Raw genomic sequence first — 23,987 nt, 5'->3', positions numbered from 1 at the left:
ATCGATCATTTTTTGTATTATTAAACCAAATCTGCAAAGAAACTGATGACTTAAATTATCAAATCACTGCAGTTGAGTACAAAGCATAGTATTTGTTTCTGAATTGTTGTGGAGTAGAAGCATAAAGTAGAATGAAACAGAAAGTGCATCGAAACTGCTTTTGGGTGAGTGACTTTCCACCACCGCTGAATTGACACATTTTGCCCTGACAGAGCCAGACTTTATCCTCATAGACGGGTTTGAGTGTCAGGCGCAATCACTTTAACCACCAACCGGGAGTTTGGTGGCATTGCTGTTGTGACACACTGACAGTTAAGAACGCATCAATAAGACCTAATTTACTGTATGATGCAGTGGCAGTGTGCAATAGGTCTCAATGACCGTACCCCTCGCATTCACCATTTATGGTTTCACTCATCTCATGCTGATGGAAAGCAGTGTGAAGTTTGATGTCTACACAACATTTTTGGAGCTCAATATACAGGATTAATATATAAAATACCTCCTTACTGCTTATCTGTCAGAATGCAAGTCTCTGAAATGATTTAAAAAGATGTCATTTACAGACTGTATAAAGCTGAATTATTCACAGTAGCTACACCTCATCTGAAGTGGGTGCATGACTTGTTGTATAGTATAGTATATACTATATTGGTTTATTTTGTTGTTTAGGAGAATGCTGCAACTCCAGAAACGTTTCCCCCTAATATCTACACTCAGACATCTGCCTTTATTTCATATTTAGGAAGCTGTTTTGTAGTAGAACATAACCTGATTAAGCTTTAGACCCAAAATTGTGAGATGCTATGAATTTGGCCAAATGACTGGAAAATGTAGAGATTTTAGGAGAGGGATGTGATCCCAGAAGCTGCGACAAAACTTAATCCCCTAAAAAAAAAAAAAAGAAAGAAAGAAAGAAAGAAAAGAGAACTAAAACAAAAAAGGAACAGAGCTGAATTTCTCTATGCTGACCCTACCCTTGAGTTTCCCATATTGCTAAATGTGAAATGAATAAATGCTGGTTCAAGGACAGCATCGCCCTGCATACACAACAACGTATAAGCCTTAACTTATAATGACCTCTCAGCAATGCCAGCTAGAACAAAGTGTCTTGGCCATAAATTCAATTTTCTCCCAGGGCCCAAGTAAGATTTTTTTCTAAACTGTATTGTACCACAGAAAAATCCTATATATACTGGCGTACAGAAGTACGAAACACGTGCACTTACCCACATGAACATTAACAGACTCAACGCCTGCGTTGTGTGCATGTTCTACATTTCTGTGTCAGAGCTGTGGCGACGCACAGTAAGCCCTGTTTACTGCATGAACATGACCTCTGAAGGGCTGCATGCCAGCTGCCTCTCTGCGTTAAAGCAACAACAATTGGAGAAAACTGCAAATCATATTTTGGTAATCCCCCATTAAGTTCCAAAACTGAACAACAAAGCATAAAAATGTCCTTCTCTGTATCCCCATCTCGCTCACTGCTCCACTTTATCTGCCCTTATTAGGAGCAAGACAGAGATTTAGTGTAATTGAATAATCTTAGCATATTGCTCAGAGACCCGAGATTAAAAGATAATAAAGGCATTCTGGTCAGATATCAAAACAAGATATGCTTTACTCGCATAAGCATGCCTATATCCCCTTAAGTATGCATTAACACAGATATCCAGATAAGATCGGGTATGTTGCCGTGATATTTACACTCTCGGTCATTCTTGTGAGGCTTGCAGGGGAACTATACTTCAACAGCACGTTGACCAGCAACAGTCTGTATGCGAATCGCAGTGCTTCAATATTCGGATCCCAACCGAGCAGCTGCAGCAGAGGATAAAAAGGCTTTAACGTATGGATACGGCAAATACTTTTAGTGCTCACTTAAGCTAGTAAGGCAGAAAGTCAGAAGGTCCCCACACACTCTGCAGGGGTTGTGTTAGTTTCATGACATTTTAGAGCGGATTAGCTGAAATGACGGAGTGAAAGAACATGTTAACCCATAAAGTTGTGATAAACAATGTCATAATCCACGCCAAATGGGGAAAACAACTTAATGAGGTCAAACCAATAATGACGAGCGCAGATAAGGTCAACGTTCTGGCTCTGCTTTAAAGCGTGCCGGGCCTATTGTTGTTTGACCTCTGAAGAGTCACTGTGACAGACAAACCCACATGATCTGCTTCAGGAATTCGAAAAGTCAAATTTATCCCTGCGCTCGAGCGATGTTGTTCAATGGCTGCTTATATTAGTTTTTTTGTTTTTTTCCAGCGGACTGTTGGCTGCCTATTCTTTGGCTGCTCTTCTCCTGCCCCGCCAACCGTTCACACATAGATTAGAGAGCGTTGGTTTTACAAGCGTTTCTTGGAGCTGCTCTAGAGGCAGAAATAATCTTACTGTTTGAGCTCAATCTCGGTGGATCAGTTTTAAGAGGCACTGGCAAGTTTGAGTGGCACAACAATGATTAAAATGCAGTGCACAACAACGGCATGAATACTGTGTTGCTTTCAGGACAGCTGGATGGGAAGCTAGAACAATTAGCTCGCATGGGTGACGGCCGCAGCAGAGTCCTGTCATCATCGGCAGGCTTACACACAAAAACACACACATAATTTAGAGCACTTTAAATGATTATCTCTGTAAATAAAACTGCACCTTATACTCTTACACCTTATGACCCACTTACCTTATACTCCACAATACCTCAGCTTATTTTATGACTGCTTAAGAATTTTATTGTATGTATTACTTTATTGTTTCTTATTGTTTCAATATTTGCCCATATATTTTACTGTGATGACCTATCTATCTGTTCTCAAGGGAATCTCAAAAATCTTATATATTTGACAAGAAGTTGGGTCAGTGAGTGTTCAGTGCCGATGCTGGGACACCTCTGGCTGTGATTGTGGCAACCTAAACAGGTATTTTAAGCCAAAACATGATCTTGGGACTAAGGACATCTTTCCCACATGTTTGTGGTGGAAAAAAATACATGTTTTGGATGACGTTTCTGGATATCTCAATAGTCTTGCTAACCAGACCATAAACACAGCTTTGTTTCATAATGAATTAGAAAAGTAACCTAAAGAGACGTAGAGCTGCAACATGTTTCTACATATCCATGGTTCACAGAAACATACATTTCTAACATTTGTTCTGGCGACTGGTTTCAGGCGCTGAGGTTAGAAGTCAACATGTAAGACAGATGGGGCTTGAAAGAATCTGTCTTTCTTCAAAAAGGGTATCCAGTAATCTCAGGAGGCGTGCGTGTCTGTTAACAACAGAAAGCTGCACCGAGCTGAATCTGAAAGGACGTCTGAGATAAGCTGCTTGTTGGGGAATGGGTGCATCCCCTTTTAATGAGGTTATAGGTCAAATTAAAAGTACTTAGAGCCCAACAACCTGATCGAACCAACCTGCAGATGTCTTGTAAACAGTTTTAGAGTTACATTTGAAAATGACTCTTCAAAAATCTGTGTCATAGGTTAGAATATTAAATCTTTTTATACTATTTTACTGCATACAAGGAATGCATGGACATGGGCGGCTGGTAAATGTTTTAGGAATTATTGAAGCAAAAAGGAGATGTGGCCGGGAAGGGAGAAAAGCAATCTCTGTGTACAACGGGCAGCTTTACAGGAGCACCTGCAGCCAACCTGTGCTTAGAGATTGAAAGACATGTCCTCCCAGGACACAGCACAGTAGGCCTCTGCAGTAAGCTGCTGTCAGGCTCATACTGCACAGATGGTTTGTATTTTACTCCACAGGTGCAGAGACAAATGCTGCCATGCTTTGTAAAATATACATTACAGCAGTTCCACTTTTAACTGTTAGAGTCTGTGGCGACCAGCAGCACAGGAAAGATTCACTTTGGAGCTTTCAAGTGTGATTTCCATTCAAACAATAGCAATTTAGGCTGATAAATATATGATAAATCTCCCAGCGACAACAAAAATAGACATAGATAGCAAGCAGTAGCATGAAGAGTAATGTGATGAGAACAGACTTGCCTTTTCCCAGGAATGGGAGCCTTCCTCTGACAAACAACAGCAATAGCGCCATCAGCACCCATATCCAGAGTGATGTCCCACAGAAAGGAGTTACTGGGTGTCGCTGTTCGAAAGGTCACACCTTTCTTTACTGTCGCTCTGTGAAAAGTCAAAAGTGTAAAAGGTCAAGAATATGATATATGGAAGTCCCATACTAATAACAACCAGTGGTTATCTAGTCTTCTATAATGTTAACAAATAACCAAACATATATATTTTATGATTCTATTTTTTTCATTGTTAGTGACGAATGATGTTATAGATTGTTTCCCGGTCCCAGTGTATGGCACATTCAAATTTTCACATAGACACACAGAATAGGTTTGATTTATCAATTCAAACAACCTATCCAGGTTGTGATAATAAATCGAAGATAGCAAGACTACATCCTCATATATTAGATATTATGCACTGAATGGTGATGAAACTGAATATTCATTAGAATTCGAGGAGCAATCAATTAAATTAGAACAAAAAATGGCAGAAACTGACAAAGACAATGTCAAAAATCTGTAATGTACTACCACCCACACCCCACCCTCATCCACCCACATGTACTCATGCATTTCAAACAGCAAAGAAAGCATCGGTCTGTCTGTTCCTCCTTATGTGCGCCCATTATTTAAACTGAACAAATGGATCATTAATTTTCTTTGCTTCTAATTTGTAAATGGGAGGAATTATGCAGCTGAACGTGCAAACCTTCCCGGTAGACCTCCCCGGCATAAGCAGCTTGCATGTAGGGCAAATGTTAATGAGATATTCTTCAACAAAAAATTGAAATCAAGTAAGAACAGGCACACGCATGCACATAAAAAAAATTATAAAATCCAATCCTCTGCTGCAACAGTACCAATCCATATGGTCAACTACTCTCATTAAGTATTGCTCCTTCTTTTGTAAACCCAGAGCTTTGAGACTCCCTGAATACCCAGCAGCAGCTCAGACAAGTCTCAAATAGTTCAGAACAACATCCTCGTGTAATTCTTTGGTTTTTATCTGCATGCAAAGCTGTGTTGTTTATCTCCGAATCTTTGAGATAAACACAGAGTGTTTGGCGTATTATGAGTCTCTGAGGAAGTGTAATCTGTGATAGGAGCAACAGCAATCTGAGCACTTCTCATGCTTTGGGCCGGGGTTTTGGCTGAGAAAACCAGGCAAGTAAACAGGAGACTTCGCTCCCTGTTTTGCACAATGAAACAGAACCGTCTACATGCATTATCTCCTCTGTGAAATATTCAAGATGACTTCTTAATGGATTTGGGGTGAGTTTTGTGTGAACAAAACAAAACTCATTCGTGCACGAACGCGTGAATCCTCCACATCCTCAGACGTCTCATGTGGCCACTGATCTTAGGAAAGACGTTTCTGCTGCAGAGCTCGACACACCTGGTGACTAAAAGGAACAGTTCACCCAGCAATTAAAATTCAATATCTGTGTTTGTATGTATTATTTAGCCACAATGACCAGAACACCCTGCATTTCTAATTTATGAATTCGGTCATGATTTTAAAGGAACAGTCTACCCCAAAATGAAAATGCAGTCATTATTTACTCACCCCCATGCTGATGGAAAGTAGGGTGAAGTTTGATAATCAACAAAGCATTTCTGGAGATTTACAGGAAAACGGTGCTGCAGCATTCTGCTAAACGACTGAAATAGCTGGAGACTTTTTAAAAAAAAACAAAGCAAAACACAACAAAACAAATTGTTCCATACAGCTTGATCCAAGTCTCTGGAAGCCCCAAGATCCCAAATTAATTTTACAAGATGTTATTTACGCCCTCCTTTGACGTACAGTTGAGCTTGTGGCCAGATGGGCTGCGTGCTAACACTTTTAGCTTATCAGCTACAGTACAGGTTTTGATTTAAAAAGGGTGTAGATAATGTCTTTTCATATCAGTTATGTTAGACAAGCTGTATGGGGTTTTAAAACAAGTCCCCAGCCACTCCAGTTGCTTCTGTGAATGCTGCAACATCGTTTTGCTGTAAAACCTCAGAGCTATTTTGCAGATGACGAAAAAAGTTTCTGAGAAAGAATTAATCCACCTCGTTGTGTAGCATTTGTGACAAAAGCTCAGTGAGACAAGTGCAGCACAGGTTAAAGGTCACCATCAAAAAGGGATTGATGATTGAGTGGTGTTTTTCCCCCCGGTGGTGGTTCGAATTTTGTGCCGCTGCGACCGAGGAGACTGACGGCTGTCAGCCGCACACAACAGCAGCTGATTTATATCTGATGAGCACAGGTTCAACCAGGGAGCAGAGGGCTGAGAGGTCAAAACATCTGGTGCTGAAAAACCTGCAAGTCTTTCTCGTCACAGCTGAATGCCGCCGTTTTGGAGTCCGTGGATAATTGACCAGTGAGCATTTTTATTACAAAGTGGCTAGTTCTGTTGAATCCGCTCACCTCTCACTCTCTGTACCACGGGGATTGCGTACAGCTCCAACCCTAACTTATTAAATCAACGCTGGCTCCAAGCAGCTCCACCACAATGGAGCACAGATAGAAACAAAATACTGTAGGTGGTGCATGCGTCTGCGTTGGTAAATGAAACTGAAGTACTGTGCAGTAGAGTGAATAAATAGAGAGGGTCAGCCAGTCCACTGTTATCAGTCAGAGGGTTCCCAGGAGGCAGCAGAGCCAGCAACACAGGGGACCAACACTCAGTCTGAGCTGAATGAACAAAGAGAAACGCATACGTGTTTGATGATGAAAGATGAGGTGATAACACGAAGGAACCCTGTCAGCCATGTTAATGACAAAACCATGGAGGACACAGCACGTTAATTATTTCTGTTTCTGCAGTTTTCAAAACGATTGAATTTATGTTGCACTGCCACACAAAATGCAGTCTCACATAGAATATGCAGCTTCTTTCTGTGCGCAGTACCCCCAGCTGGCATGTGACGTAAGAAACCACATTTTCACATCTTTTCTACACTTGGTTCAAACTGGTCATTTGCTACTTAGCGCTAATACAAGCTGAGGCTAATGGGAATGTCACTAGTTTTGCAGATATTTGGTCATAAACCAAAGTATTGGAAGAATGAAATGTTATGGCCTGATGATGATGCTAGATGGAAGCATGTGGGCTCACCAGAGTTTATGCAATTCATCCGGAGGGGGACGTGAATGCCTGAAACAAATTTTGTCAATCCATCCAACAGATTTTTAAAACATTTCAAGAGGAACCTAGAGGATCACAGAACTCCACAAAAGGGATGAGACTGGCAATCTGCAGTCCAGTCACTCACGGCAACCCTTTTGTTAGGCTAAGGCGTGCACTTGAACACACCATTATGTCCCTAACGGCTCTATGGAACTTAAAAATGAGGAAAGGATCATTACGTCACTGAATCTCGCTTTGGTGCCAGACTGTGGTGCCAGTTATATTGAAGCCAATGGGAGACGCGTGAAGAAACACACTAAAATCCAAAATATCTTCTGATGTACCAGTGAAAGGGCACACTTGAAAGGACACGCTTCAGAGAGTAGGTCAACCACTGATTTCTTTTGCCAAAGGATCGACAGGGCTGATTATATTGTCAACCAACTGATTTCTGCTGATTTGACTGCAATTACACTGTGAACAGGAGTCTTTCCTAATGAAATCAAGGGCTTAACAATGTGTCATTTCCTGGATCGGAAGTCATACAACGTAGATGCTGTATATTGGATTGTTGTGTGTTCCTCCATGCATTTTCCATTGAATTAAATACACTTGTCACCGAAGTTTGGCCCCAAAGCAAGATTCAGTGACATAATGACCAGTCCTTCTTTTTAGGTCCCTTTGTCGGCACACATATCCTTAGCCGTATGAAGCCCTGTGGATTTCAGAGTTTAAGATGTGCACCTGAATGCGCCAATGGTGACCAAGTGTGTCAAACTCAGACAGACTTTAGACAGACAGCAGGGGGGAGGAGACGAGATACATCTACCTAGATAAGCGACACCAAAACACGGCAGTGCTGCTCAGCAGAGGGTTTTTTTCAACAACTTTAAGTACAAGCTCTTGGTGTGGCGGAGTCAATTATGCTTATATTTAGTGCTTGGCAGACTCTGCTTCTGACTCATACATACTGTACACTACATTTACAGCATTTCTGTATACCAGACTAACTGAGACACAGTATGTATCTGCAATACAGGAGGATGAAATTCTCCAGTTCTTGTAACGTGCATGAACTCCGTAGTAACAAAACACAACTCTACTCTCCCTACTCTCTCCAGCTGTTCACTTCACCACAAAGTCAATGACAGGGAAATAAGCCACATTTAAATCAACTATGCTGTGGACAGCATAGCTGAATGTGATCTCAGGCAACGTCACCAAGATCGTATTGATGAGCAGAAATGACCTGCAGTTGGAAGACACTTCATGAAATCATGTTTTGTGGCAACAGAACCAGGTAAGCTAAATCTTTCCCTGACCCTAACAAAGTGTTTTATGTGTCCAAACCTACCAGACCATAAGCACAGTGTTACTATTACATTGAAAATTATGCCAAAAACCAAACAAACGATCTAATAAAAGTAAAGTTTCAACATATCTGTGGTTTGCAGAAATGTCCACTGCCAACATTATTCTGCTGATTGGGTTCTAGGAAATATCAGACATTGCAATCCCTGGAGACAGAAGAAAGAGAAATCTCATGTAATGCATTATACATTACACTCTAACAAAAAAAATTGCAATATTGTTGTTGTTTTCAACACACTGCTGCCTTCTCTAGCCTGCATTTCTCATTTCTGTATGCACTTTGCTACTGATGCTGACTGTAGAGAACTGTATGTGCAATGTGATTATTTGCTTTCAATGGGAAGAAACTCTGATCCGACCTAATCAATGAGGTAAGCAAGGTGGCTTGTTCCGGGTATTAATGAGACAGTCTGGGAGGACAGTTTTTCTAGTAATGGCTTCTGAAAAACATGCCCTGCTCTGATGAAACATCTCTGAACACCACATGTATTGAGCTGAGTGGAGCAGAGTTTTACTAATAAAAAGTGACAGTAACAAGAGGGCTTATCTGAAGCCCTTTCTTTCTCTCCCCACCCCCCTCCCCCCCCACCCCCCCCGCCCTCGTGTAAAAAGAAATGAAACGTCCCCGGCGACTGGAAGAGGCGTTTTTCTTCTGAGTGGTTGGAGAGCAGGAACCACTGTCCATGGCTTTGGTTAGCAGGCCCGGAGCAGGCATCGGGCAGGGAGAGGCACCGGGGCAGGGAAGATGGATGGCTGTGGAGACGGAAGGTGACAGTGTGTGCGAAAAGCAACTCTCAGGTGCTGCACCTGCCATCCATCTCACTTCTGACCAGGCAAGGCGTGAGTGGCGCTATTTTTTCACCTTTTGCATGCTCTCTTCATTCACTCACACACACACACACACACACACACACGCGTATGCACACACTTTTGAATACACCCAAAGCAGACCACACCGGCCCTTGGCCTTTTTGAGTCAATTCCTCCTTTTACTCATTTGTGGAATGTTGTTTTCTTTAAACTTATTCGAAAGATCACAGAGCCATGGCCAACCACAGAGAGAAGAAGAATGAGACATAGAGAAAAGTGAATACCTTGCTTAATGAAACAGAAACTAAATGTGATCAAAGATGGTTATCCTCTGTGTGAGTTTCGCAGTCTTGGCCCAGATGCATTCATCGCCAGGCCTGCTAGGAGAACGCTACATAGGGTTTGTAATTACTTCCCTGATATAATTTGTGTTCCCATCTTTGGCTTTTTGAATGCAGCACTGTGGGGCCAGAGTACCATCAGTGAACCCCAGTGCAATCGGAAACAGATGCAATCGTTAATTATGCAGGCAAATGTCCACCGTTTAGCCAGTCTGATGGCCAGCCATCGGCAACGTGCTTATCGTACTTATGGAGCAGTTTAGGGAGTTGGAGGGACGTTCATGCCAACACTCCTGCCAGATGGCAGGCGCCACAGCAGTAAAAATGGATGTAAAAGACCTATTCGTCACACAGATGAATGATTAGGCCACCTAGTTGAAGAGCTCACTGACACGACGTCCTGTTCATGCAGAGGCTACAGTTTATTTATGGCCAAAATGTTGCCTTTTCATAAAACATTAAACAAGGCAAACTTTTCTGCTCCATTGTCGACTTATAAAAGCGTCAGCTCATACCTCGTGACACTCAGCTTCCTGAGCATTAACTAAAGGGATAATCTAATAGCCTTCTTGTGATTGTGTGATGATAGCGGTACAATACTCTGTCTATGACCTTTATCAAACTCTCTAAACCTGTCACAGAGAATGACAGGTTTAATTTGGCTGGAACGGACAGGTGTGGCTTGTCTTTCTCTCAATCGACCTCAAATTTGTTCGTCCCTTGACTCCAGCTATAGACATCAATAACAGGTTTATCATGCTGATGAGAGAGTATTAAGCAAAGCTTAATGGGACATTCAGACAGTGATAAAGCACACAGACAGCTGTTGAGGAGCGGATGCGCAGGGCTTGTTAATGTGCTGATAAGCTGGGGGAGGGAAGCACTATGTATGAAATTGAATTTCAGAGGTAGTCACCAGTACATATATAATGTGCATACTATATAGACACAGGTGTCCATCATACAACTTTAATTACTGCTCTATTTTTATTTGTTTATTAAGATTATTGCAAGATCATCAATCTTCCCAGAAAGGAAAGGAAAGGAAAGGAAAGGAAAGGAAAGGAAAGGAAAGGAAAGGAAAGGAAAGGAAACAGAGGGAAAGCTGAGTTAAAGGAACGCGAGGAGAAAAAGAAGACATGATAATTGAATTGGAGAGTTAAAGGAAACTAAATTAAACAAGAGGAAAGGATAGGGAAAGGAAAGGAAAGGAAAGGAAAGGAAAGGAAAGGAAAGGGAGCAGAGGAAAGGAATGGAGAGGAAGGCAACATTTCTGTTCTCTGCTTTTTGCTCAGAAACATTTGTGACTGAGAAAACGAATTAAAGCAGCAGTGATTAAAAGTGACAGAATGAAGAGAGGAAATCAGGATTGCTGTTTGGGCTTCATTACCTGAGCACAAATCAAGAGACAGAGCAAAAGAGCCCTAATACATGAATGCACAAGCCTGCAACAGAATTTTATGATCACATGCTAAAAAGCCAGAGAATCCATGAAGCGTCGGATGAAACACCTTCAGCTTTCTTTCTCTCTGTTTGGTCCAGCAGAGGAGACCAGAACACCTGAGAGAAACGTCTCTGAAACCTGCTGAGGAGAGCAAGTGCATTCATGCGCAGCTGTCCGCTCAATCAATATTTACTTATTCCTGCATTCACAATTGATCTGAGTAAGTGACTGTCTAAGTGAATGAATGCAGGTCCAGGTGAAAAGGGAATTAATAAACCATGACTGTCTCCTCACCTCCACTGAAGCATTTACGAACAAGTTCAGGCGGAAGTAACTCTGAAATTATTTATTAGGTATTGAACGTGAAGTGCAGTGTTTTCAGTCTATGAGGAGAGACTGTGACTATTGTCCAGGAACTAACACACTTTAGGCTCAGCTGCCTTCAAGGACTTTCTTGTGAAGTCACTCTTTAAAGGAGCAGTTCGTCCAAAAATTGAAAATCAGTCATTATCGACCTTTGCTTGTGGAAATCCAGGTGTGAAGTCCACAAAACATTTCTGGAGTTCCACAACATAAAAGATTTGCAGCACTCCACTAAAAACAACTGAAGCATAGGGACTTGTAAGCTGATCTAAGTGTCGTATTCTTATTTGAAAAGCATTATACAGCTGTACGTTCCCCCAGGAACCACTGTTAGAGAGTGTTTTCGTCAGCAAGCCATGTCTCTCCACCTACTGTTCAAGTGGTAAATAAGAAAGGAAATGTTCTGGTGCCCCTCCACAGAGCTTTTAAAGTTTATTGAATTTCAAATTTTGGAAAACACAAAACGATGGAGAACGTCTTACAGAGGTGGTCCTGCCTGCTCGGGAAACATGCAGAGAGCATGAGTCCTCCTGTTACTGGTCCCTACAGTGGCTATGGTGGAACCGGGAAAGCCGCCAATTCCACTATGCCCTGTAATGGCTCTTCTTCTAAACACAAGTGATGAAAAAGGCTTGAAGAAAAGAGGCCAGAGCTGCGTGCTGAGTTGGAAGGAGGGGGAACTGCAATACTGACAGAAGGTTAGCTTAAAGGACACCGTTTCCAGCAGCATAAAAGTTTAACAAAAAAAACAAAAAAACCCACCTATTTTAATTACAACCGAAAAAACAACCGATGCCTGGCATAATTACAGTGTCTGTAAGCCTTAAGATCCCAAAATGATGTGAAAAGACATCATTTCCAGCATCAATGCACAGTCAAGCTTATGCACCCACTTTAGATCAGTTGTAACGCTTTTAGCTTTACAGCCACAGTGAATGTTGTTGATGTACTGATCACTATTTTATTGGCCATATGTGAACGTATCATAGCGTTACTTGAAAAATGAGACCTCTCCTGCTTCTCTTGGTTGCCTGTCGACGATTTGCTTAACTTGTTTAAAGCTGCTGGTCTCTGGATTTGTGGATTTGGGCTCAAGTCAGATTTTCCCACAACAGGCCAAAGGATGTGACTTTGTGCACGTTCTCGAGTGCCTCAACTCAGTGCTCCTCTCCGCGGCGCCAACAGAGTGCACCAGTAGTTAACTCAGATAAAGAGAAACTAACTTTCTGCTCCCAGCACAACGCAGAAGCTCCCCAGGGCCCCTTTTGAAAAAGCTGTAAAGAACATTATTTTCAAATCAATTTGGGATCTCAGGGCCTATGAAGGCTTGGATTGCACTGCACAAGCTATATGGAGCCAGTTTATGGTTTTTTTTTTGTTTTGTTTTGTTTTTTTACCGCCGCCAAAACAGTGAGGATTTTGCCCGGGTCTGTTTGTTGGTTGGTTTGTCAGCACAAAATCTACTAAATGGATTTCCACGAAACTTGGATGGAGGACGGGTCTCAGGCCAGAATAGATCTCAATAATGGATAAAAGGACGGAGCCAGGATATTTTTTTTCTTACTTTCTTTAACATTTTGATACAGGACCTGTTTTGACATTTTCATCTCTATAAAAAAAAGCACAATCAGACATACTTAGGGGGCTGGTATCTGAGTGAGAGTGAGTACGAAGGAGACTGTGGGGCCTTGGCAGGTGTATGCGCTCTACTGACTGCCATTCTAGTTTCAGTTGGTTTTTTTAATGTTTGAAAACAGTCCACAGCTACTTCAGTTGTTTCAGAGAATGCTGTGACACTGTTTTGCTGTGAAGCTCCAAAAGAAATCTTTTGGGGAAACTTCCCCTGACAGGCGAGTGAGTAGATAAAGACAGAATTATTTAAGTTTTGGGTGAAATTTTCCTTTTGGTCACGATACCTTACGTGACATCACTCAACAGGACAGCAACGTGGACATTCTTATGACTGTGATACCGAACCACGTTTGAAGGAAGGATTTATGACATGACTTTACTCGTGATTCAGATCTACACACAAAGCAAATAAATAACAGAGACATGCCAAGAAACACATTTCACGCTTCCTGACAGTCCATTATTCACCGGTTTGGAGTAACGCAGATAATGTCTTGAATAATAACAAAAAAAAAAAATCCGCCTCTAATCAAGCTAGCGTAAATCTCTCCTCGTCTGCTCTGACAGCTAACCCCGACAAATCTAGCCACGCTGCGGCGCCGGTCTCTTTGATCTCCATCGGGATGATGATAATGAAAAGGTATTACACTGTCGCTGACCATGAAAACCAATCAATAAAACGGTGAGAGCATGAAGGAGGCATTTGATTTAAATCCAGTTTTGAGGTGCCAGTCTCCCATGTTGCATCATTTCAGCCTTGAAGACTGACAGCTTTTAAAGAAAAAGCCATGAGAACAGACTCAAATCTTGTTTTTTCTCTCTTCCATTCATTTGCATTGTGCTCCTTCCAGCGGAGGATGAGGCACTGATTCTTGGGAAATATAAAGGAACGCTTCTTTAAAAGATATCTGAGGGGCATTAGCCTCTATTGCCAAGGATGTCACAGAGACCTTCAGAGGAATAATCATTGCTCTAAGATGCCATTACAAATGCTCTCATCGCAGGTCAAACAGGAACATTAGCCAAATGGAAAAAGAGCCTTAAATTAAATTGAGCCATGCTGATAATCCCCATCATCTTCATGCATTCGGTGGCTCTCTGTGTTATATATACATAAAACACAGATCCTGAGCATACCCTTAAGAGCTGAGCAACACTGAGTCACTGCTGCACGTGATTCGAGGTGATCCATGGTAACCTCAGTGACTACAGTCCTTAATGTCATCAGGCTGTGCTCACTCAAACATTTATTATTCTAATTCAACTCGAATAACCTACCACTGTTCCAGGAATGACAGTTAACCTCGATCATATTTTCAGAGAAATGCCGTAATCCACGCTAAATCTCTTTTCCTCCAACAGTCCCTTCATTTTGAGGGTGCAGGATTTGTGCAAGAATTACAGGACAGGGCTGATACCGTCAGTGAGCAGATTCCCTGCATTGATTCGACTCGTTAATTTGGACTTGAATTCAAACTTCAGGCCCCTCTGAAGCAGAGGCAGTGCGTCACTTTGGTGTTTGGTGGTGGTGATGCATTCTTCAATAAAGTGGAAATAATAAAGTTCAGGCTCCGAAATATACTCAAAGAATCCCTCAGAGGGACATTTCTACTAGCTGTTTCTGTGCAAAGCTAACAGAACCTCACATCATATTGAAATGATTCAAAGACTATTAAACTTGAAGGTAGAATCAGTAGGATTTGTCTGAGCTGTTTGTATATGTACCACAAAGACAAGTGACTTTTTGAGTTGGTAAAGTGTCCCGAACAAAGCAACAAAGTGAGAAATCAAGAAAATGAAGGCAGGAGGCTGCAGGGTCTCTAGATACGAGACACTGACTCCTCATTCCAGTTTCCCTCTCCGTCTGTTTCCCACTTCTTAGTTCTCGTCACGTCTTTTACAATGCAGTAAAAATAATTGATAATTCCCCTCAAATGTAACAAGCCTGTTTTGAAAACCTTAGAGTAGGAAGTTATTATTTGTTTTCAAATGTAGCAAGTAAAAGTCAAAAACAGTGTCAGACAAATAAACACTTAAGCACAGATACCTGAAAAACGTACAGTCGTAAAGTATTTGTAAGTTTGTGCGTCTTACCTGAGAGTGAAGTTGATCAGCTGAGCAGAGCTGGCCATGAGTATGTAGAAGGTGGCGATGTCGGTCTTCTTCAGCGGTTTGGAGGATGTTCGTATGACTATAGCATTGCCAAGCTTGAGCCTGGAGAGCGTTGCCATTCCTTTTGGCACCTGCAGAAGTCGCACGCTGCCAATCCTCTGCATGGGAGTGAGGGGAACGTACTCCGCCTGCTGCTGTGGGCCTCCCCAACGACTTCCGTCCACTGAATTGCACCTCCCGTTGACTTTGGGCTGCGCCTGGTAGTACAGCTCCACAGGGTTCCCAGTAGATGGGTCCTGCCTCTCTCTGCTGGTGCCCTCTGACCCTGGAGCAAACCAGCCGGGAGCGGGAGCCAGCTCAGCCATGCAGGTTCCCCTCTCGCCTCCCATGCTACAGGAGCCCCTCACCTCCTGGGTCTGCCAGAACGCAAACACCGTCACACATGGCAGCTCATCCACAGTTCCCTCTCCCCTGCCCCAGTCCCTGCCCGCAACATAGAAGAGCACGCGCACTTTGGGCTTGGAGGAGAAAACCCGCGGCGTCAGCACAAAGGCCTGGATTTTCCAGTTGAAAGTAGAGACCTCTGGAGCATTGAAGAGCTGCACCGACTGGACGAGGTCCAGGGACACGGGCTGCTCTGTGGACATGGTGCCGTAGCTGGCGTTGACAGCTGGCTGGCGACTGGTTCTTAAGATAACGAAGGGCTGCGTGTGAGTCTGCATGCTGGAGTTCCTCATGAAGTCCTGCCCAGCCTCCTTCAGGAAGAGGTAGTCAGCATCTCGGACTTCGTAGTTGACCTGCAGGAAGGCACTGAGCGCTGGACTCCTGCTGTCCAGCAGCTCTTTACTGCTCAAATCTGAAAGGTAAAAACAGAAAGTGACACTTATTGGTAACATCCATGGGAGTATGTGATAGTGCCACATTTCCTAGCGGCCAGAAATCTACTTGAAACAAATAACTGAAGAGAGAATTTCAGTTCTCCACTGTGTTTGACACTAAAATGGTCTGACAAGCACCAGCAGAGTTCCAGGAACAAAAGCCACACCAGGCCCACTGTTCAGCTGAGTGGGAATTCAAACATCATATCTTCATTATTGAAATGTTGCCTGATATGTGTCATAGTCATCAAACACTTACAGATATTTAATGGAGGAAGGATATTTGGTATAATTAGAAGATACCAGTATGATAATATCAGCCAATAAATTACATGATCGATATATTGGTCTGGCTCTAGTTGCAGGAAGGTTGAACCTTATGTTATGTAGAATTAGCAGTTGCATGCTTCAACACACCAGTCAAGTTGCTATTCCTGAGTTATGGTGTTGAATAACGGCCAGAACATTTTTTGCATATCGTCATGATGTCAGTGTGAAGTGAAGTTAACCTTTGACCTTTTGGATATACAATGTCGTTACTCCTCCTCCCAAACCTGGATATGTATGTATGTGTCTGTGATATTTATAATTGTCTGTCCTACTTATCATATGAATTGTAGAGTGCTGAGAAAGTGTTTTGTGAGGTCACAGCGACCGTGACTTTTGACCAATCAAATCACTTCATGCTTGAGTCCAAATGGACAACTGTCCCAAACATTAACAAATCCCCTCGAGGTGTTTCTGAGATACTGCGTTGACAAGAATGAGACGACATGAGATGACAGTGACCTTTGACTGCTAAAATCTAATCAGTTCATCCTTGAGTCACTGTCGACATTTGTCCAACATTTGAAGACATTCTCTGAGGGCACTCGTGCTGATGCGTTCACGAGAATGGGGCGTACGGATATACGTATGGACACGTGGACAGACAGACAAACAACAAGTAAACATAATGCCTCGGGTCACAGCTGTCGCCAGCGTGGAAATGAGAAAAAAAACAAAGGCCCTTCATAAGGCTATTAATATACTCACTGAACTTTTCTCTCACAATGTGACTGAAAAATACTCTCAACCAAAATAAAAATTACAATAGAGATGAAATTATTAACCGCTACAACTATGAATCGGTTTGAGGTAAAAACAACCCTTCCCCCTTTTTTGTCCCCCCGCCCGCTTCTGAAAGCTGTTTTGCTGTCATGTGATTCAAATTGTAAAGATCATGGCCTGTCATATTGTAGTATTATACTGCATTTCCATAGTTCACCTCCACTGGCCCACTTTCACTCCTCTCATGGATGACCTGCTTTCTCTATATGGGGAGCAGAGGTGGGATCTGATACATCTGGCGCAAGGTGGAGATCAGGCATCACAAACTGGGATTAAAATGGCTTTTCAGATTGTCAGCAGGCTGTGAGTACGCGGCAGATCCTCCGTGAAAAACAAGTGTGGTTGAGCATAATTATGTGGAGTAAAAGGACAATGTTTCTTTTGATAATGTCAAGCTATCTAAAAAATATTGCCCATCATACAGTGAATTGGATTAATGTGCCGGTTTCGTTGTGTTGAACAGTGTAGTGTTACAATTACTGTCTGACTGTTAAATAGTGGCCACAAGTGCATTGAATGACCTTTTCATATGAGTGAGTAAAAACAAATCAACGGCACAAATATTCTCTGATCTGGTTTAAAAGCTTAATGGCGAGTGTTTGCCTCAGAGGAAGGGGTCACCCGCTCATCGTTTGTCCTCATTAAATGTCCATTTTGATAGAATTATGAAGATTATAGCAGCTGACCCGCCCGTGCACTTGTTTATCTGGTGGCTAATTGCCCTACTTGGTGAATTAAGGAAAAAAAAATGCTGGTGTTTACTCTGCAGATTACAGCAAAAGGGAAGAAGCTGCATTAGCATAGTAAAAAAGTAAAAAATAAAAATCAGTTTTAGACATAAACCAATCATCGTCCCACAAAACTCACAATGTCTTACGACAGGGAACATATATCTATATCTATACACCTGTGTAAGATTTATGAAGTGATGATAAGTTGTAGAGCTGTAAGTCACTGAATTAGTAATTGGTATTTATCCATCGAGGAGGATTTGAAGCAGTCGTTAGCAGTCGTCGTGTCCCTTATGGTTGCTGGCACTTGACAGTGCTGTCCATCACTGTCCCTCCTGCTTTCTCATCCTCGCCCGTCAACCTCAGCAAAGAGCCCGTCGTGACGGCCTGACAGTTCACACAGTCATAACCACACTGTGCGTCGCAATCATGTCAGCCGAGCAGCTCTCGGAGAAAGACAACAAGAGACGTCTTCTTTTTCCCCTCGTCCACACGCGGACAAGAGTGTCAGTCGTGTTCGCAGAGTGGGCAACACTCTGCATGAGAGACTTGAGCTGGGAACGTGGCTGTCCTGGCTTAGCCTACCAGCGGCCACAGTGACAGATGTGCTGTTTAATACCAGGGCTGGCAGCAGCTCTGGCTGGAGTGAATATAAACTGGCTCAGTGTCTCCTGCAGGGAGGATGCATTGCCAGTGCAGCAACAAAGTACTTCACATGCAAGCTCATCCCTTCACAGTCAGGTTTGATGGGTCATCTGTGCTCTTCTTGTTATTTCACACTCTTTTCATTTAAAAAAAAAAACCCAAAGGAGACAGTTCCAATGAATGCGTACTGTACGCAGTCCATGGTGCAGGATGAAATGTTTGCACTCAACATTTCTACAAACCAGTGATTCGCCACGTGCCACATTACGAACAAAACATGTAATTTCACATTCACATTACATGCTCATGACCTAACATTCATGTCTGGAGGTGGAAGTGAAGCTGGTGACCTCAGTAGGAGATAGCACTGCAACATTTGCCAGTATGACATCCAGTTGTGGTGATGAAGTCAGGAAATCTCCAACTGTGTTTGTGGCAACAGAGCTGGGTGTGTTTAACAAGACACTGGGGCCATTTCTTGCCATGTTGGAGGGGGTGGGGGGGGGTTAATTTCTCCATTCAGATATTTTTGATGAGACGTCAGGACATCTCAGGCGAGTTTGTTGGGGCAACACTGGATGGTTTTAATGAGACCTCCCGCTATGTTGGGAGCTAAAAACAGATGTTTTAAACCAGCGCGGGACCTTTACCTGACCCCAACTAAGTGGTTTTTGTGCCTGAATGTGAGTGTACACAGCATTGTCACAAATAAAATCAACCTTAATAAATGCATAATTACCACAAAAATAAATGTCATGTTTCAACATGTTCGTGAAGGCTGTGGCAGACTTTGCTGGCACAGTCTGTTTCTGACTCATGGGCTAAGATATGTATCCCTCTCCTCTGCCAATGTTTCAGATTTTTAACAAGTAGCCAATGTGAGCAAAACTCTTCTTTGGTCATCTCATCATGATGACAGTTCTGCCCTCAGCTGATAAACATGAGAGCAAATCCGCCGTACCAGCTGTTCCAGCCTCTCAAATCACTCATTCTGAAGACCCTGAGCTTCGCTCCCTCCTTGGCCGAGTCAGAAAGCATCAGTGTTGGCGTGCAGATGCTACAACCGCCTCTAAAAGCCATCTCTCCAACACTGCTCTCCTGCAAACTGAACATGTTCATTGCCTTGTTGCATTAATTTATTTTTTACTCTACAGTATGTAGGTTAAGTGCTCTCTCTGTGGAGAAAAAAAAACACAAGATTCCCTTTATGCCAGGGTTTAAATCACATGATGTTAATCAAGTCATTGTTCATGCCTCTCTGTGTCCAAAAGAGAATTCTCCCTGTATGAGATTAGATAAAGGAGTTGTTTTTTGTTTTGTTTTGTTTTCATCACATTATTTGAAACGAGTGATGAAGCACTTGTGAGTGGTCGAACAAAGTGAGCTTCAGGCACTGATTTTCTTTGCAAATTGAATATGGGTCCTTTCAAAAAAATAGAGATTTTCATATATATAATATTGTGCAGTTGTGCTGAGATGTGTCTTTCTGTCTGGCCTACGGTGGCCTTGAAGGTCACAAAACACAACATCATCAGAAAACAAGCAATAGTTCACAAATCACAATGACAGTGTTTTCTGAAATGTCGTGATTTGATCCGCAGGGTCACTGTATTGGCCACTTGTACGAATGCAATCGAATGAGAACTGTACTGCCACGCAGTAAGAAATACAAAAGGCAAATAATCCTGATACTTAACTTTGAAAAGTGAGGTGCTGTAACAGAAATTAGTTTTGTGGTGCATCTATACAGTTTACTTTGGGACTGAGTCTTACAGATTCATTTCAAAACAATTTTCCCCATCACCAGTTTTAATAAAAACACTGTTTTGTCAAATGAGCTACGATTTTGCCCTGGAGTTTGTCTCAAGGCTCTATATTAGAATCTTTAGGCATGTCAGCTAACTTATTCTCAGTGTGCTTTGTCTTTTTGCATTTTTTCCTCCAGTTGTAATCAATCTTTGTATTATTCTATTTAAATGCACAAAGCCCGAGCGAGCCCTTTGAATTCTAATGCGCAGTAATGACTTTTACCATATGTGCGAAACAGCTTGCAGAAGTGAGTCGACTCCCAATAGCATCACAGAAGACAACAGTGGATGTCTGCATTTCAATCGGTAATTGAGAGAGTAAAAAGGCTGATTGTGTCTTGAAGTCTCTCTATTGTGGGAAGGCTTTTGGCAATTTTTATGGGTCACATATTGAGTTATAAACTTATTATAAAAACCTTAAAATGTTGGCAGGGGCCAAGATGCTAATGACACTAATTAAGCACCTATAACAGACAACATTAACTGTCTGTAACTGATGTTAGGACGATGTGTTTTTTTTTCTTTTGACTCTTAACGAAACACCAAAAAGTCTCCCGCTGATCAGTCTGCTTGCTCATAAATAGGTTGTTAGACACAATGATTGGAGTCTTTTGTGGGACACTTCGACGCCGAGCAGTCATCTCAGGAGGTAATGAGCAGGGAAGGCGAGCTGTTAGCTCTCCCAGGGTTTTCCTTTCTTTTTTAGAGGGGCTGCTAAAGTATTTTTCAGCATTGTAGTTGGTTATCAAAGGTCATGTTGAAAGTGGGATCCAAAAAAGATCTGGAAGACACTGCGTGTTGCAAACACAAGCAGTGCGACAGCGAGGTGCCTGCTGTTTCAGTCTATTTCTGAGTACTGTGGTTCCAATTCAATGAGAATTCACAAAGATTTCCAGATTCAGAACTTACGGTCTCAAATTTTGGGCCGGCTCCAATCGGTCCAATGCAATAAAACTATCAGGTATGGAGTGTTACAAGCCAATTTATTTTCTGATTTGTTTTCATGCCATTTGCCTCAAGCTGTGATGGTGAATTATGTGCCTAAAAACAGTGTGTCCAGAGCAGAGTAAATGTTAGACTACAGCACTTCTTATCGGTCTGATCTCAAGAGTCGAAGTCTTTACAGGGTTTTCTCATCATCCATGCTGTTGGAAGTGCTTAATACAAACATATAAAGATGATGTAGTACCGATCATATAGCATGTAATGCTCCGATGGCCTGAGTAGTGAAGGCGGGGAGAAGATAAGGAGGGGGAGGGAAGGGGGAGAGAGAGAGAGAGAGAGAGAGGCTTAAGCTTGTGCAGTGATTGGTAGGGATTGCCATGTTCATGAGACTCTTAAAGCTGCTTTAAAAAAAAAATCTGTTTTACCACAATTTCTCCATTTTTATCATCTTTTTATCCACACAAATCAGCCAGCCTTCAGTCCCTGGAAACAGCCATCTACAAGGCAGTTATAGGCTTTAGAGTAAACGCCTTTGTGATGGGCTTTATTTCTTTTTCTTCTTCTTTTTTTTCATTCCAAAAGTTTGAAATTTAGATTGCCCGCTTCTTGTTTGCCTCACTATGGAAATTGGGTTGCCCCTGGTTTTCCATCAGACACTCATGAGGTAAAGTGATACTTTAAAAGTGAAGCAAAGTGCTGGGCATTAAGGCCACAGCTCAAGTCGTAATACAACCATCAAGTCTGTTACTCCTCACCAATTCTCATCCTGAATGTTTTATAGCCCACTCGCTGCTGTGACACCGCTTTGCCACGAGTAAGACACACACGGTACGCCTCATGCCGCTGCTCGCTGAACGCTGTATCACTGTGGAGCGGGATGTAAGTTTGTGGCGCAAACGAGGACATTTATATATTATTCAGACTTCTGGAGGAGGTTGTTCCACTGCAGGCTTTGCCGAGTAAAGGCCAATATCCCATCAGTCGCATGTGGACAAGAGGGAGATGTAAAAAAAAAAAAATAAGCCCATTGGCATCAGCTGTTTAAATGAGCTGGGAGGTGTAAACACTTAAAAAAACAGTGAGGGTCTCAAGAGGTTCGCTCATCGCGCTTTGTCTTATAAACTGGTTTTACACTCGTCCCTGATGGGCAGTTTCGATTTAAACACAACGCAGCGCACAGCCAATGACTCCCAGGGCACCTACCTTGTGTGAGAACTGCTGTAATCGCGGCAAAGAATATGTGTAAGGTCCTCCAGCTCGGGTAGTAAAGGCTCATTTTGGCACCCGGAGCGGCTCGCTGTTCCAGACTCGTTCCCAGTGTCCGTGGCTCGGTCTCGTTTCAGCAGAGCGCGGAGCGGATCGTTTCATCCATCCCTGCAGTTCGCACGCTTAACATAATCACACCTGTGGGAGCACAAACTGTAGTAATCCGTGCTGCACGGAACGCGGGCAGCGCGTCGAGATGTGCTCATCGGCAGGTTGTGCGTAAAAGTTGCGCGTAACGATCCTGGAGATGTCCCTCCTGAGGAGTCCGGCCAGGATGCGTGGAAGTCTCGGGCTGAATCTGTGCAGGAGAATGTCTCGTTTCGATCGATATCCGCTTAATCAGCGAGTTATCTCAACAAGTCCTCCAGCTTGCGCGGTCTCCCCGCTCTGCCTCCGCTGCTGGGACGCTGTGGTGCTAAACGGCTGTTAGGAGATCACTGACTGTCTTGTGCGCAATCCTCGGGGCATTGAACTCATCATCTGTCACTGTTCATCCGCTCAGGAAGCCGCGTCCAGCGCGCTGCTGGTGGGATTAACCCTGCGTTGGTTTAAATGGCAGGTCGGAGGAAATGATCAAGCGCAGTGTGCCCGCTAATTTCTGATCACTGAATCCGTTCAAGTGGGATTCCATTGTACGTGGATCCAGAGTGCAGTGAAACCTGTAGTGTCTGGACATTATGGAGGATAAAAGTTTCAGATTGGACGCGTGGACGTGATGGAAGCCTCTCAGATTCACCTTGTGTCTTTATGTGAAACATTAAAAGTGGGATTAAACACACGCAAATAAAAGAGAAAAGTATCTTCAGTGGTAGAAAATATAAATCAATACTATTTTTTTTTCCACTTGATAATGATCTCTTGATGGAGGACATTTTCTAATGCACACTTCCCCTGAACTTCTGTAATTCTCTACAGCATCATTTCCCTCAGTTGTCTGCCGTGTTTCATGTCTGACTTTCTTATTCTTTACCCAGAATTATGGCTGATTTTCACTTGCAACCTTGTCAGACTCTACTGTCTAACAGAGTGCACGGGCTGCAAAAGTCACAATCCAACCAGGGCTTATCAGGCTAATTAGGACGTGATTGCATCACACTGACTTCATTATTATTGTTCATTAAAAATGTAGAGATTGGTTAAAGATTAAACTACTCTTACATTATGAATATAGCCAAACTTGATCATCCACTCTTTTTTCTTTTCTTTTTTCTATTGTTTATGAAAGAATACATCAGCGTTGGTTCCACGGTGTTTAAAATGCAATGAGGTCTGAATGTTTGAGTGCATCAGGTTGGTTTTTAGTGCCCTCTGATGGTTGAGAGGAGTTTGTATGTCAGTGAAAGCAAAGGTGACTGACTGACTTTTGCTTG

At 42.6% G+C, this 23,987-nt stretch overlaps 1 protein-coding gene across 1 annotated transcript in view; it reads right to left on the bottom strand.

The window, feature by feature from the left end:
• The window catches only part of LOC119019004 (transmembrane protein 132D), a 35,969-nt gene extending 12,896 nt beyond the window's left edge, over positions 1-23,073 (bottom strand). Inside the window, exons 1-3 of the mRNA XM_037097137.1 lie at positions 22,555-23,073; positions 15,217-16,090; positions 4,011-4,148 (exon numbers count right to left, since the gene is read on the bottom strand). Coding sequence (XP_036953032.1) covers positions 4,011-4,148; positions 15,217-16,090; positions 22,555-22,627 — 1,085 coding nt within the window. The 5' untranslated portion in view covers positions 22,628-23,073. The remainder of the gene's footprint in view (positions 1-4,010; positions 4,149-15,216; positions 16,091-22,554) is intronic.
• Positions 23,074-23,987: the final 914 nt, after the last annotated feature.

This window comes from Acanthopagrus latus, chromosome 5 (assembly GCF_904848185.1).
Source record: "Acanthopagrus latus isolate v.2019 chromosome 5, fAcaLat1.1, whole genome shotgun sequence".
In the NCBI taxonomy this organism is placed as follows: Eukaryota; Metazoa; Chordata; class Actinopteri; order Spariformes; family Sparidae; genus Acanthopagrus; species Acanthopagrus latus.
This window is presented reverse-complemented; position numbering and strand designations above follow the sequence as displayed.